Genomic DNA, 16,913 nt, shown 5'->3' on the forward strand with positions numbered 1-16,913 from the left:
GTTGACTTACTAGACTTACTAGAGGGAGTGAGGAGCCAGATCAATCAGTAAACAATAACAAAATAACAATATGGATATGGGGGATCCCAGCTTGAATCAAATATTGGGACCCCGCCCTGGCCTCAACCATATGCCTGGCGGAAAAGCTCTGTCTTGCAGGCTCTGCGGAACAATGATAACTCTGGCAGGGCCCTTAGCTCTTCAGGGAGCTCATTCCACCAAGATGGGGCCAGGAACAAAATGGCCCTGGTCTGGGTTGAGACCAGGCGAACATCCTACAGATACAGCACTAGGCTCTAAACCTTTCTTGTAACATGTGAAGTGGTCCTCAGTATGTAATCTACCATGTTAAACCATCATTAGCTGCAGCAGCACCACTAAAGGGGCATGTTTGACTGAGCTCAACAGAAATTCAAATGTAGTCGAAATCTGGGTTGACATTCTGTAAGGTTTCCGTTGTGTGAATATGCTTACATGCACTAATTCCACACATATTTCAGCCGGTGAATCTGAATGACTTGGGAGTCAGTTCCTAACTAAAACTGAAGCTGTGTTACCAAATAAATGACAATAAATACATCAAGGATATTTTTGGGTAAATATGTAATGATCTGGACAATTTCCCTGACAGTTTCTGCCTTAGGCGCCTCACTGGCTTTTCAAGAATCTGAAATTTGTAATGTATATCTCCAGCCTTATCTACTGTCCGAGGTTTCAGTGATGATATCTTTCCTTCCAGGGGTAATTAAGGTTTCCACTTAATGCTGAGAAACCCAAAGGGCCCTGGAGGATAAGAGTATGTGAAGGCATACAGTAATTTTTGTTTCCTTTTTTTTTTGCACAGAGTATTCAATTCTGAGAACAAGGAACACAATGTCAGTAAGGGGATACCAGACACCTTACCTATGGTTTCTGACTTTTAGCTATCTGTCACTTGGAAGGAGTTTCCAGATAAACAAATGGGTGGGAAAAAGATTCTGAATCAAGGTTTCTCAGCTATAGCTTCACTAAGCATTATAACTGTTTGAGATAGAAATGAGATCTCAAAATATTACAGGGGAAAATCTACACTATAGAAAGGTATGAAAATTTTGCACACTGAGTGTGAGTATTCAGACATTTTCCCCCATTTAGCTACACTTGTCTGATAATTATGAATTGAATAAATTCTAATGAGAGTCTGACCATCAAAGGGTATGTGGAACACATACCTGCTGTCAGACTTCATGATCCTAGCTCCCTCCCTTTCTGACACTCACACACACACACTCTCTCTCCCCTTCCCCTTTTTTACCTGTCACAGCAGGAGTTCTGTGGCCCTCTGCTGGTGGCTGCAGTGTTTCCTTGCTTCCCTGGCCTACCCACTCTGCGAAGGGCGGGACCAGTCTGGAAAGCCAGGAGCCGCAGCTTCCCCAGCCTGTCCCTCTCTGTAGAAGGTAGGACCAGCCTGGGTAGCCAGTTACTGTGGAGACACAGCTTCCCCAGCCTGCCTCGCTTTGTGGAGGGCAGAACCATCCCAGGAAGCTGGGTGCCATGGTGGCAGAGCTTCCCTGGCCTGGCCTGGCCCGCAGAGGGCGGGACCAGCTGGAGAAGCAGGGTGCCATGGCAGCACAGTGGTCCCAGCTTGCTTCATGGGTGGCGCCTCGCCCTGCAGTGTCCGCATGGGTTGCACAGCAGCTTCATCTGGCTACAGGGTGACGCCTCACCCCACAATGGCCCCAGCCAGCTTTAGGAGCCCCACCTCCACCAATTTTGCAGCCAGCGCCTCAGCCTCCTCTGCTGGCGGCCTCCCCACATCTTCTGGTGCGTTCCCTGGGGCAGGGCTACAAACATCACTTCCATACCCATTTCCATCCTAGGGGGCCCAGCAGAAGTGTTCCATATCAAAAAGATAGTATTGTAACCAGTTTCAAGTCTGCGTTAACTAGTGATATCTCAAAACCTTTTATAATATAAAATAATGGGGGAGGTTCATTTCTCATTAACCTAAGTTTTACAGTTTTCCCATAACTATGCTCTCATCCCTATTTCATAGCTTATAACATTTGTGCTTGCTTGTTCAGTTTTTTAATGCCTCTTCTTGCAAAACTACAACACAACATTATCTAAGCCTGCACATTCATAGAAATGTTGTCCTAGTCCAACAAATAGTCTGTTACCCAAAATATTCAAGCACACAAAAATCCTGTTTCACCTACAAGGTAAATAAAGAGGAATAAGCATACTACTATTTGGGATAAGACAAATCAACTGGGATGAACATTTACATCTTAATTTCTGATTCTATGACAACAGGAAGCAGAATGCTAAGAGCTAATCAATATTTTCAGGAAGACTGTGGAACTAGATATAGGCCTCCACAAAGTATGGCATACCAGTCTTTGTCAAGAGTTGCCATGTCACTGAAAACTGCAACCTGGAAACAGCAGCACCAGTGATTTTTTTAAAAAAATTGTTATGTGCCGAGATGCAAAATAAAGCCAAAAATTCAGTGGTACCTTAGAGACTGATTTATAGACGTGAAGGAAAATAATATTTCCCAGTATGATTTTCCTTCCCATATGTATTTCACAAAACCTATGACTTGCAAAAGCTCACACTGAAATGTAAATATTGTTAATCTTAAGGTGATGATGGACTTGCCATTATGGCAAACTAGCGTGGCTTGCCCTTTGCAATAAATAGGGCCTGTAAGACGGGCCTGTATGACAGAGGGCCTGTAAGACGGAGCTCTTCTGCCAAGCTTATGGTTGAGGCCGGGCAGCGAGGAGGATCAGCCCCCCCCCCACAAACTGGCGGTAGTGAGTGTCAGCTTCCCTCCACCTCCCTGTAGTTGAGGATGCGGAGACTGGATGATTAGGATTATGCCATCACTTGTTGTTTTTATTGTTGACCAATTGGTTATTAATTACTGTATTTTACTAATCATTGCTATGGATTTTAGGGGGTGGGGTTTTATGTGAGCCGCCTCGAGCCTTTGGGGGGGGAAATAACAATAACAATAACAATAACAATAACAATAACAATAACAATAACAATAATAAAAATATTGTTGTTGTTGTTGTTATGTGCGAAGTCGTGTCCGACCCATCGCGACCCCATGGACAATGATCCTCCAGGCCTTCCTGTCCTCTACCATTCCCCGGAGTCCATTTAACTTTGCACCTACTGCTTCAGTGACTCCATCCAGCCATCTCATTCTCTGTCGTCCCCTTCTTCTTTTGCCCTCGATCTCTCCCAGCATTAGGCTCTTCTCCAGGGAGTCCTTCCTTCTCATGAGGTGGCCAAAATATTTGAGTTTCATCTTCAGGATCTGGCCTTCTAAGGAGCAGTCAGGGCTGATCTCCTCTAGGACTGACTGGTTTGTTCGCCTTGCAGTCCAAGGGACTCGCAAGAGTCTTCTCCAGCACCAGAGTTCAAAAGCCTCAATTCTTTGACGCTCGGCCTTCCTTATGGTCCAACTTTCGCAGCCATACATTGCAACTGGGAAGACCATAGCCTTGACTAAACTCACTTTTGTTGGCAGGGTGATGTCTCTGCTTTTTAGGATGCTGTCTAGATTTGCCATAGCTTTCCTCCCCAGGAGCAAGCGTCTTTTAATTTCTTTGCTGCAGTCCCCATCTGCAGTGATCTTGGAGCCCAGGAAAATAAAATCTGTCACTATCTCCATTTCTTCCCCTTCTTCCCCTTCTTCAAAGTTACTTAATTTGTTCATACCTTACTGTTCTCTTCCATGGGAACTCAAAATGGCTTACAGCAATCTCCCCTGCTTTTTCCTGGCATATGCAAATATGAATAGCTTATCCTCACAACTACCCTGTGAGGTAGTTTAGGCTAAGAGTGTGTGACTGTCCCAAGGACACTCAGGAAGCTTCCATGGACCTCTCAGAACCTAGTGTGATTCTTCTACTACACCTTGCTGGTTCTCATGCTGACACTTAGGTCTTCGGACTAGAGAGCAGGGGTTTCCACCATTGACCTCATCCCCTGCTATGGTAAACAATGGTAAACAATGATGTTCCTGAGGAACAAATATTTTTAGGAGTCAGCAGACTGCAACAGACGGGGACAATGGGAAAATCTCACTCTGCAAAAGGTATGGAGGGTTGGATATACATCAATATTTCTGCAGTGCATGTGCAACTTGGAATATATCTATTTCTTTATTTGTCTCTCTGCTCAGAAGACACAAATGGTAAACAATGAACTAATTATAGTAAAGCAAGAAAAATTATTCCTGAGGAATGTGTAAAGTTCTTGTTTCAACCTGAACGTATATGCCCTTTTATTCATGCAGCAATTATTTTAATTAAGGCAAAGAGTATCCAATAGAAGTTCTACCTGCCATGGTTTAATTTGCCTTGAATCAATGATAGCATCTCAACATATCCTTGGTAAGGATAACCCTTAAAATGAGATTATTACTAGAATTAGGTTGGGTAAATAGTGAAGAAAGAAATTACAGGGTGTCTCTACTTAACAGATTTAAACTGTTTAAATGAGCATGCTCCCTCTTGGGGGAACTGAATGCCTACCAGGAGCAATGGGGATCTCTAGCAGAGAATGCCTTGGTATTCCTCAGGTCATAAGAAAGTGGTATTGATTTATCTCACAAAATTTATTTTCTATTTTTCTGCCCGAACAAGTCCTACCCAAGATGGCTAACAAATTAAGGCACACATTTAAAAAATTGAATTATAAAACCATTAAAATCAACCAAAAATAACCACACAGCAAAAAACTAACAAAAACAGAACTAAAATACAAAGACATAAAAATAAGTAAAACACAGGGTGGGCAGGCAGGATTATCAGTAGCACAGAAACACCTCAAGTCTTATTCACCAATACCCCTTCATTGGTCTAAGTCAGCGGTTCTCAACCTTTTCTTCGCCACGACCCCAACTTCAGCAGCAGCATGCACATGAGCACAACAATCGAGGTGGCATGAAGGTGACCACAGCCATGGCTCCGCCGCCTCTACCGCCTGCTACTGCCACCATCCACCTCCACCTGCTGCTGCCACTGGCTGCCAGAAACCTGGCAACCCCAGAGAAGGGGCCAAATGGGGTTGCGACCCCAAGATTGAAAACCACTGGTCTAAGTTATCCTTACCGGTTATAATGGCAGGAAACCCCCAGCCCATGACATAGTAGAATCTCATGTGTCCAAAATTGATGTTCCTCACTTCAGTCAGCATGCGGTAGATGTGAAGTTGTTCGACAAACATCCAAGCAAAGGTGCTCATGTAGAAGTAGTGCAAAAGAATGGCAATTACAGTGCACACAAACTAGGGGAAAGGAAGGAACTCAAGTCAATCAGAGCTGCCTCTTATCAACTACAAGACTTTCTAGCACTGCAATTACATCTTGAATAGATGCTAAGCAAAATAAGATAAAATTTAAAAATCTAGTAACAGCCATGATCAAGAAGCTGCTTCAAAAATCCTTAAGGCCTTGCTAGTTTTTTTCACCCCTGAACAGCAGACCCACCATGCTTAATTGCAAATGGCCATGAAAACATCCTTGATTTTTGCAGATCCTCCCTTTGAACAGTGGGGCTCCCCAGGATAGAATGCAAACCACTAGTCACATATGAGCGTCTGCCAGGAAATCAACAAACTTCTGAATTCGGCTGCCTGTCTGGAGTTGCAAATCCTGGAGGGCAGGGTTTGCCAAGCATAAGGATGCAGCCCTGGTGCTTCAGACCAAAGGATCATGTGAAAAAGGGCTGAATCCAAAGCTGGCAAAGTGAGACTTCTTTGCTTTCCACCTCAAGTTGCAGCCAACTGAGTACTGTGAAATCATGCTCCTCAATACTATATATTTAATTCATTTATACTCTGCCTTTCGAGCCTCTTGTGGCGCAGGGTGGTAAGGCACCAGAAATGCTATCTGAAGCTGTCTGTCCATGAGGCTGGGAGTTCAATCCCAGCAGCTGGCTCAAGGTTGACTCAGCCTTCCATCCTTCCGAGGTCGGTAAAATGAGTACCCAGCTTGCTGGGGGGTAAACGGTAATGACTGGGGAAGGCACTGGCAAGGTCATCCCGTATTGAGTCTGCCATGAAAACGCTAGAGGGCATCACCCCAAGGGTCAGATATGACCCGGTGCTTGCACAGGGGATACCTTTACCTTTACCCTGCATTTCTTCCAAATTGGGACCCAATGCAGTCTATATTGTTCTCCAACAACAATTCTGTGAGGCAGATTAGGCTGAGGGTGTGGGACTGGCCACAAGTCTCCTGCATGCTTCTATCATGGCAGTGTGTAAATTCAAACCTGGGTCTCCTAGATACCAGTCTAACTATGAGTATATCAAGCCCTATGGTGAAAGAAGGGAGCTAATGAAAATTATCCTCTTTTCCTTTGCTAAAGTAGTGGCATCCTATCAGTGTAAATGCCATTCTGATGAGGGAACTGAATATTTGGGCTTCCTACAAGAAAGCAGAAGGCTGCAATCTCCCCCAGCAACTGCTATTTGGGGGCATCTAGCATTTGGTGTGCTCCAAAACATGGCTGCATTCAACATAGCAGGTCATAAGTCATGAAGGAACCACTCAGTCTGAACAAGGAAATGGCCATGCCAGTGATCAGACATAGATTTCTGTGCTACAGGACTACTAGGAAACCTTGAACTGATTTGGACCTGGTTTCTTGGACTTATACAAAAGGGTTAGGGAGTTACTGAATCTCCACTAGAAACCATACAGGCTTTCTTTGATCTTTGAGATCTAAGTTTCTGGTTGCCCTTCTTAGTTGTTTAAGCAATGCCAAAAATACAACTCATATACATTTTATAAAGCTATTATTCCTCTACTGCAACACTCCCCTTTTTTGTGGTTAGGGCTTCTAAAATCCCCCCTACAGGCCAGAACAATGAAAACTGCTCAATTTCAGGTATGCAACAAAGAAAACAAATCACTTCTGTCTACCAGTCATCCATGGTTGACCAAAATCTCTCCCTTCCATGTGACAGTTATTTTACAAAACCTATAAAAACCAAAATTGTATGTCAAGTCCCTCCTCTTTGTCTGCACTTCTACATTCTTTGACTTTTCATGCCCATCAGTGTGTGACTCCAGGGACAATCCTCATTCCACTAGGAAGGATTAATAACTGCTTGGGAAAACACCCACACTGTTGACAAGCCTCCTTCCACTTGTTTCTCTGCAATATGCTGCTAATTAAAAGACCCTGTAAAATTCTTCCTAGTAAAAGACTGGGCAGCTGACATCTGTTGAAAGATCTACTGGAAAGGAGGGGGGTACTGAGTTGCATAAAGGAAATGAATAAAAATCTTAGCAAGTGCAGAAATGCATCTCTTTAAAGTTTTATGAAAGTCTTTAGCAAATGTAGAAATGAGTCTCTTAAAACCTACACAGTCCTCCTGAATTAATTTGTTAAAACAAAGTAGAGTCACAATATTCAAATTCTAGTTTACTTAAAAGATGAAGATCATGTAGATTACTTTATGGTTAGACTGAAAATCCTATACATCCTTTATTTTTCCTGTTTATTGCCTTGAACTGCTAAAATTCCCTGCCGCTCTGATAGCAGGGGTGGGAATAATGAGAGCTTCTGCCATGTTGTGATTGTTTTAAAGTCTTTTAATGGGTACTTTAATGGGGACAGGACTATTGTGACCTGCCACGAGCCTACAGGGAGTGGCGGGAAATAAATTTAAATAATAATAATAATAATAATAATAATAATAATAATAATAATAATAATAATAATAATAATAATAATAATAATAATAATAATAATAATAATAATAATAATAATAATAATATCTTCACAATAAAGCTCGTTTGAAAGCAGCCTCATATCAGAATCTTTCCACTGTGCAAAGCTAGCAGATCAGGAAAGAGGGCTGAGCTAGATGCCTTCTCACCATCATGGTACACTATTAATTCCACATGTACATTGCATGTGACACCATCCATGAGAATGGCTATTGTCTATGTTGCTGAACTTCTGAAAAACCATAGTTCACTTGGACAAATGCAAAGAGCTAAGCCCAGGAAAATACAGCTACAGTGGTTAAATTTACCGGATTATCTGTCTGGTTGATTCCTATCAAGAAGACCAGTTCCGAGAAGAACAGGGCAGCCACCAGATTTTTGTGGATGCTGTGCAGGTTGGACCGCAGAGTCCGGATCAGGACCAGGAGAATAAAGGTGAGTAGCAATGCTACCAGTGAGATGGAGACAGTTGTGTAGGTGATAATCTTCAGAGGAAGTGCCTCACCATTCTGTGAAGAATAGTTGAATGTGTTTTTTTAATTTTTGTTATGAGTCCTTATTTCAGCTAAACGAATGTTATAGTCCATCTGAGAACAAAAATTGTTTATACAGTTTACGGAAACCTGAAGTGTGATGACTCAGTCTTAACAGTATGATAAAGATGCCACTGAAATAAGCTTTTAAAATGTCAACTCACTTGGAGGACTTTTTAAAAAGCAGTAAAAAGGAAACTACAATTAAATGGATTTCAAACTACTTAACAAGTTTTTACTTTCCCCTTTCTAGATTTATAGCTTCCTGAAGCATATCCATACCAATAGGAAATAATCCTGTGCCAAAAAGAAAACCCTCAAGATTAATAAACTCAACGAAATCCTTTTGTGACCAACCCATTTATAGCAGTTGTAATGCGATCTTTAAAAAAGACAAGTATAATCCCATGCACTGAAAATTAAATTATCCATGAACACAGTCCATAGAGTCTAATAAAAAACCTTACTTGTCTCGTGGTAAATCAGCCTATAATGAGCACTATTAATCCCTGGTCTTCCACAAAGGATTTAGGAAAGAAACTGGTGCATGACCCAAAGCATATACCAGTGGCAGAATTACAAAACTTTCTGATTTAATATAAACATTGTTTCTAGTTCTCATTGTCCGTGAGTAAAGGGAGCAAGTGTTGCTCTGACCCATGCATGCAGGGAACAGAATGTGCAAAATCTCCAGGCTATATTTCTGTGAAGGTGAAATGAGCCAGGAATATAGAGAAGGGGATCAAAAGGGGGAAATTGCCCCAAGACTCCAGAAGGTTGAGGGCCCCATACAGCTTAAGGTTACTGCACATATCTATCCCTTCCCTTTGAGCGTCAGGTCACTGCTTTGCAGAATCAGGTGGGATGCCTATTGTAGGACTTAGTATTTAAACATCATAAACAATACATACTAAATTATGGGAATATACTTCCTATTTGACTCTGAAAAGTACTGCCCTGAAGGTTGGGAATAGAATATTGACATCATAAATATTTTATATAGTTTATTAATCAGAATTAAATAATGTATACCAAATTATACAAAACATTTATGATGTTGATCTTCCACAGACTTAAGACCAGGATGGCCCAGGCTATCCCAATCTTGTGAGATCTCAGAAGCAAAGGGAAGTCAAACTTGCTCAGTATTTGGACTTCCATCAAGGAATACCAAGGTTGATACACAGAGGAAAGTAATAGCAAACCACCTCTGAATGTTTTTTGCCTTGAAAACCTTACTGAGCCACTACAAGTTGGCTGATAACGGATAAAAAGCAAAATTTGGAAAATCATGGAAAGATTACATTTTGCTCCAGGGTCCAGTTTACAGCTCTACAGTAGGCATGTGCACCGGAAAAAATTCAGACTGTTTTGGATTCGGCTGGAATCGATTTGGGCTGAATCTAAATCACCCAAACTGCACTTCACTGGTTCAGATTTGGCTGAATTAATTTGGTCAAATCTGAAGTGGTCTGAATTTTTCCCTCCTGGGGGAATCCACCAAGCAGCTGATCATGACACATCAACTGCTTGGTATGCTCTCCTCACTGCCTTTTCAGGCATTGCCTGAGAAAACAGGGGGAGGCATTTAAAGGGCACACTAAGCAGCTGATGTGTCATGCTGCATGGTGGGCCCTTTAAATGCTTCCCCAGCCTTCATGATTTGGCTAGTACTGATTCAGCCTGCTTAAAGTGTAGGGATGGGTAATCTGGCTTGCATAGATCGGAAAAATACCTGGATCAGTATTGATTTGGGTACTTTTCAACTTACTTGAATTGAATTGCCCATCCCTACTCTACAGCCCTGACTGAAACAGGCCTCAATCAGATTTCCCTGATAGCTAAATAAGTCCCCTTGATATACCATGTTGGCTTAAGTTGGGGCCAAATTTTGACAAACCAGTGGTCTGGATTTCAAAGTAAAAGCAAAACACTTTAAAAAAATTAATAAGTGTTTCTACCAAGAAAGCCAAAATCATTACATACTTCACGTTTTGAAATATCCATCAGGACAGCAAAACTGGTCATGTGGTTGCACTGGCAAACAATATGGCGGTGATTCCTGGAAAACAGCTCACATCCCTTTGAGGACCAGCCTCCTGTGTTACCAATACCACTTGACAAGAGATGAAACAAAACAACAAGTTTAACTGTCAGTGTCCTTTAACTGACAAAGAGACATATTGAATACATCCATTGATTCATTATTGGTGTTTCAAAATGGATATTTCCTTCATCAGCACTCACTTCTTCCTCCCCTTATTGAGTGGCAATACATGAACAAATCCATGAACAAGATTTGAGAAAATGCAGACAGACAAGGTATAACATGAAATTTAGAGCCTAGAGTTCTTCCCATCCATTTCCCCAAAAGAAAAAGATCATGTGCTAGATCTGAGACCTCCTTAAGGCAGCTGTAGGTGAGTTGCATGAAGCAGTGTCTAATACAGCATGAAGCTGTTTAAACCTTGTCTTGACATGACCAATGACCAGTTTATATGCAGGTACCTTAAGTAAACAATGCAAACCATTATTACTACTTTATTAGACTTAGCGTCTCTTTGATCTTAAAGAAGCACTGAACCTTCAAGATTCCCTCACCCTTGTTAGAAAACTGTACTAAAACCCTATTATTATCTCTCATTCTTTGTTATGTGTATATTTTTATGTCCTTGAATTGACTATAACAGCACATAGCTAACACTGGACTTAAGGTTGTTTCCCATACCTCTGAATACATAATTTAGATAAGACTTCATTTTTTTCAACAGTTCTGCAATAGCAACAATTTTTGCATACAGAAACACAGGCCAAGATACAATTAAAATGCTAGGCTCACTGACTACACTGCTTACAAACAAGTAAGACATTGTAAGGAGAAGACTGGAAATAGAAGGCTCCTTACTTTGTAGTGCAAGCCTAAGAAGAGCTATACCTTTCTAAATTATTTGAAGTCAATGGGGACTGCTTGGGATTGCGCTACAAAACTAGCTCCAGGATGGATTCTATTTGGCCCCCTTAACTGCCAACAAAAGGGATTTGGGGCTCCCAGGTTAGCATTGCCAACCACAATGTACTAGCAGCCTACACTGGTGATGGTTATTAAATGTAGTACCAGTGTGAACACACCCACAGAAGCATCTGCAATCTAACACCATGTTGGATTTGGCCAATGTGAACACATGCCTTTGCTAAGCCATTGTGACTATAAGCTCTCTTATTCATGCTGCTAGAAAAAGAAGGATCAGGTAGGCAAGCAGCTTTTTAAACTCTCATGCGGTTCTAGAAGATGGATAAAAATAGGGCAGAAGTCTCACAGAAACACTCCTACAAAAAATAACTACCTTTTTATAGCCAGGTTCTTGAGAAACAGTGACATAAATATCATCTTTAGAGTCCAGTGGCACCTTTAAGACCAACTACCCTATATACTCACGTAAAAGCCTAGTTTTTCAGCACCTTTTTCTACGCTGAAAAAGCCCTCCTCGGCTTATACGCGGGTATATATGGTGATTGAAATAAAAGCCTGCTTCAGCCAGCCAATCGTTGCTCTGGCAGCTTGTAGGACATCAATGGTTTGACTGAGGGACTCTGATCTTTTTTTTTTCTTTTGCCTTCACTTCTTCCTCTTCTTAATCACTTCTTCCAAACTATTCTTTTGGTTTCTGTGGTCAAAAGCAGGGTACAAAAACCAGCAGCTATTCATCCTCTTGACTTTTCTGTATTTGTTGGGGGGGGGGAGAGGCTGGATGGGAGAGCCTGTGATGATGGAGCATTTCCCACCCTTGGCTTATATGTCAGTCAATAAGTTTGCCCCGATTTTGTGGTAAAATTGGGTGCCTTGACTTATTTGCGGGTCGACTTATATGCAAGTATATACGGTAAGTTTTATTCATGGTATGAGCTTTTGTGTACATGCGCATTTCCTCAGATACAAAAACGTGTGTGTGCACATGAAAGCTCATACCTTGAATAAAACTTTGTTAGTCTCAAGGGTGCCACTTGGACTCTAAATTTGTTCTTTTGCTTCAGATCAACATGGCTACCCACTTCAATAAATATCATTATTTCATTTGGCCCTATTGGTCTAAATTCAGGTTGGCATTTAAACAAGACCCCTTTTCAACTAGCTCTCCATTTTAATTTTCTTATTTGAGTTTTTCTGCATTCGCCACATCAGAAAACCACTTTTCTTTTTTATCCAGGTGCTATTAGGTATTTGTCCCCTTTATACCAACTGGCTAGCCCAATCTTGTCAGACCATGGAATCTAAACAGGGTCGCCCCTGGCTAGTATTTGGATGGGAGACCTCCAAGAAATACTAGGGTTGACATACTGAGGCAGGCAAGCTAATCACCTTTGAATGTCTCTTGCCTTGAAAGCCCTATGAGGTCGGCTGTACTCTAATGGTACTTTATATCACTATGCAAACAACAGCCTGCAAATTTGTCATTACCCCCTTCTTTACTAGACTATCTGTATGAAATATGTCCAAGAGTAACCATTATCATCAGAGTGCTAACATGTAACAGTTCCCAGCCAAAAATGTGAAAGATTATAACACATACACAATTGAGTGGTTCCAGAACACACAAACTGGCTTCGTTCTCTCCTCAGTTTCCAGCATGGTATGCTCAAGGGTAATGGGATTTTCCAGTAGATTGGGGGAAGATCCCCCTTCTCTATAAACAATGGCGCTGATTATTGGAGTATTAATGACTGGCCGGTTTGGTAACCTGAGGGAATAAAACAAAATTACAAAATATGCAAACAAGGAACATGGTAAACTGGCCTGATCATAACACTCCCTAACAGCCTTGACAATCCATTGCCACAGGGCCGGAGATTATGTTCTCCTACCTCAGGGCCACTAAAACAAGCAGGGCTCTACCCCTGCAAAACTCAAGGGTTCCGTATTACAAAGGCAAAAATAGCCTGTATCCTTTAGGGAGATAAACCCTGTCTGATTAAGGAATTTAGAAGCTCCAATAAACTGTGCCCTCTAGGGTGGAACTAATTGAGATTTATCCTAGTTCACAAGGAGTCCTAATCTTTGACAGGTATCCAGGGCAAGAGTATAATGACTAAACAATTGGTCCTTGGAATCCACCACCAGTAACCAATCATCTAGGGAGGAAAATATATAACAACCCCTCCTTTGAGGGTAAGCAATAACTGGGGCTAAACACTCTGAGAATACCCTGGGTGCAGTGGCTAGACCAAAGGGTAGGATGTTATACTAACAAATGCACTGCTCACATGAAAAACTTAAGTACTTGTGATGCTGATGTTGGATTGAAATATGAAATTAGGCATCCTTCAAATCAATATGAATGAACCAACAATGAAATGTTTACGTTTTCCCTTTGCCTTGCCCATAGCCTTCTTAGATGGAGGCTCAGATGAGGCATGATGAGCTGGAAGGGAGCATGAGTGAGATCAGATCCACTGAGACATGGATCTAGGTGGTGAAGCTGAATGTATCAATTCTGAAGATGTGGAACTGGGAACTTTCTCTGGGGCTGACTTGGATGAGGTCTCCGAGACTTTAAGGGTTTTTTCCCATAACACTGCCTTAAGTTTTGATGCCCTATCCCCCCAAGTCTTATGGGTGAAGTGTTGGCAAGACTTATACATGGAGATACTATGCCCCTTATCTAAACAGAACATATAGAGGTCACGTTCATCATTCTGAGTCCTCTTCACCCCCACTGGGAGCAGTTCTTGAAAAGACCCTTCTGAGTCATCAAAAGGACTCAGAAGCTGATGTAGCTTCAACAACTCCTCTCAACTGTAGCAGAAGACTCTGAAAAGTATTATTCTACTCTGGTGGCAAAAGAGGAACTGAGGGTGGGGGCACTGCTGCGTAGGAGCATATGGTCCCTGTGTGGGAACAAGCTTCTGGCTCTGGTGTGCAGTGCTCCCTGGAAGCTTTTAGCTGTAGAGACCTAAAAAAAGGCAGGCCTGCTCAATCACAGTCCCCATGTGGAACTACACAGAAGATCAATGATGAACAGAGTTACATAAATTTTATATAATGTATAAGCTGCCTTGAATCACAAGGACAGGAGAAGTATAAATGTCTAATAAATAAATAAACAAATAATAAGCACCTTAAACTCCTTCGGTCAGGATCATAGCTTTCAGGAAGAAGTTGCCCCAGAGTTCGGTATATAATCACCACAGCAACAGCATATTGGTTGTACTCATCTGGGTGCCGTCGCCTTCTCTTTGAAAGTGCATTTCTACTATCAGAAAATACATCTTCCATCTTAGGAGACAATTTATGCTTGGAGGGCTTCATTGTAGGACCAACTAAGGGCAAAAATCAGTGTGAACTTATACTCCAACATCCAGACTTTAGATCACCATTTAAAGAGTTAAAGTTAGTTTCAAAAGATACAGTAACCTTTTCCACTTCATGACCTCTGTAACTTCTATAACTACAGAAGATTACAGAAGATACTGTCTTTAGTTTCACATGTTGTAAAAATAGAGCTGGTGAGGTTTTTTTCTCCTAAAGCAAACTTGGGGACATACTTATTAAAGCACACGTGGACCTTTTAATTTTAGTTTTCCAAGACTGAGACTTTGTTTCTTACATTTGTGGGCTGAGTATTGTTCAGGCTCTGCCAAATTACCATCTTGTGCATGCATAATGATAGAAACAGATCACAGCCGCAGCCCCAGACTGATCCAGGGTGGGACTGAAGAAAAAAAAGAAAAGAAACAAAACTATGCCTTAACATTTATTCTTTCTTATACTATTATGCCAGAGGTCTTAAGGCCCATCTCATCATCTGAATCACTAGTTAGCAGATTTTTGCTGTATAAAAATTTTCTCTGCCTCATTCTTCCAGGATTTCTTTTGCTAAAACTGCACGCTTGGAATTATTTAAATCCAAAATCAAAGTTGGTACAATGACTAAGCTGAGAAGCAAGGGCAGCATGTTTCAATATGGAAAACCTGCTTAGATGGGAAGATAAAAGAAATAACAAGGGGGGGAAATGTAAAGTACAATGGGAGAAGTTGGTGCAGAGAGGAATTTGAAAATGATTAGTAATTTGATGCAGAGCTGAAATGATGCTGAAACAAAGCATAAGCATTTAAACATAGCAAACAATGAAGAAATTACGTAGTAAGCACATACTTACAGCAACAATACACAGTCCCCAACCCTTTACCAAAGCACCTTTTGGAACCATTTTGTTATAGCTCTCACCTGTGTAAAACTGTGTACCTTGATGGGATGAATTATGTCATATAGAGTTCAAGCCTGCCATTGGAACAGTGGGGGCATGAGGGCATTGAGAGTATAAATGCTCACAAGCCAGATACACACTGGAACCTCTATGTAGTCAGTGGTGATTATTTAGTGCAAGTGACATTGTGCAATGTTTTGACACTGATCACAATATTTCCCCCAAACTTTGTCTAATATTGTCCAACTTTGCCAGCTATTCACTTATTTATTTACTTATTTGTTAAATTTGCATACTGCCCTTCCCTAAGGCTCAGGTGCACCTAAAAAGGTGCACTCAGAGACATGGGGAGGGAGAAGGAATTACCCTGGTTCCTAGAATAAACTTTCTTCCTCTCTTTCATAGCCCCATCCTTAGTTCTGTTTAGAGAGCAGCATAGTACATCAAACATTTTTATCCACATGATACCCACTCCACGAGAGACGACCTTACGTCTTTTGTAGCTAATTATAAGAACTGTTACTAGAAGTTTCCAAAAGTACTGAGAATAAAATTCTACCTTTTCGATTAGAAGCTCTGAACAAGGTATCCGGAAACAAAACGGATGACTCAAGATCTCTGGGATAATCTGCTTTAATCGCCTCAAATTGTGGCACTTTAGCTCCCGTAAAATTAGATTTTTCAAAGATGTCAACAGCAATAACTAGAACAGAAAAGAGTTTACCATTATATGAGTTAGGACTCAATTGCTGCCAGAAAGAATCCAAAGCCAGTTATTAAATTTACTAACAGGGCCAGTTAGTAAATTTATTTAGTTGTTGGTCTTCTAGCCACCCCTCTCCAAAATGGTCTCTAGGAGGCTTACAACAATCTCCCAGATAAACCACCCATGAACGGTGTGTGTGTGTGTGTCAGATGGTAAAAGTGCTGCCCCTGGCCTCAACCAACTGCATGGTGGAAGAGTGACATTTTGTAGGCCTTTCAGAACCTTGGAAGCTCCATAAGGGTCTGGTCTCTACTGGCAGTTCATTCCACCAGGCTAGAGCTAGGGGCAAAAAGCACACTTCTCTGGGGCCAGGGACCACTAGCAAGTTGGAATTTGTGGAACGTATATAGGTGAGGGTGAAGGGTGTATATAGAGGTATTCATGTTATAGGGATTTTAAAAAGAAGTGAGGACTTACGGCTAAAAAAACATCTACTTTCAACATCAAATAAAGGTATGGACCATAACAGGCCTATTTAGAGTCATATTATAGGGAGCCCTTTCTTAAAACACAACTGCAATATTTGTACTTTCAGATAAATACAGACTTGAGGTGAGAAGGGGTCTGACCATGAGTTCAATCCCATCTGAAAGCTAGATGTGAATCTGCCATACATATTTTAAGGTAGCTCTAAAAGCTATACTAAAAAAATTAAAGCTCTCCTCTC

The 16,913-nt window shown here is 41.4% G+C and overlaps 1 protein-coding gene across 3 annotated transcripts in view; it reads right to left on the reverse strand.

Moving 5' to 3' along the window:
- Positions 1-16,913, reverse strand: part of CELSR1 (cadherin EGF LAG seven-pass G-type receptor 1) — a 184,023-nt gene that overhangs the window by 14,376 nt on the left and 152,734 nt on the right. For all 3 annotated transcript variants that reach the window (XM_077338234.1, XM_077338233.1, XM_077338232.1), the window contains exons 20-25: positions 16,040-16,183; positions 14,391-14,592; positions 12,846-13,013; positions 10,264-10,393; positions 8,053-8,253; positions 5,115-5,289 (exon numbers count right to left, since the gene is read on the reverse strand). In XM_077338234.1, coding sequence (XP_077194349.1) covers positions 5,115-5,289; positions 8,053-8,253; positions 10,264-10,393; positions 12,846-13,013; positions 14,391-14,592; positions 16,040-16,183 — 1,020 coding nt within the window. The remainder of the gene's footprint in view (positions 1-5,114; positions 5,290-8,052; positions 8,254-10,263; positions 10,394-12,845; positions 13,014-14,390; positions 14,593-16,039; positions 16,184-16,913) is intronic.

This window comes from Paroedura picta, chromosome 5 (genome assembly GCF_049243985.1).
Source record: "Paroedura picta isolate Pp20150507F chromosome 5, Ppicta_v3.0, whole genome shotgun sequence".
In the NCBI taxonomy this organism is placed as follows: Eukaryota; Metazoa; Chordata; class Lepidosauria; order Squamata; family Gekkonidae; genus Paroedura; species Paroedura picta.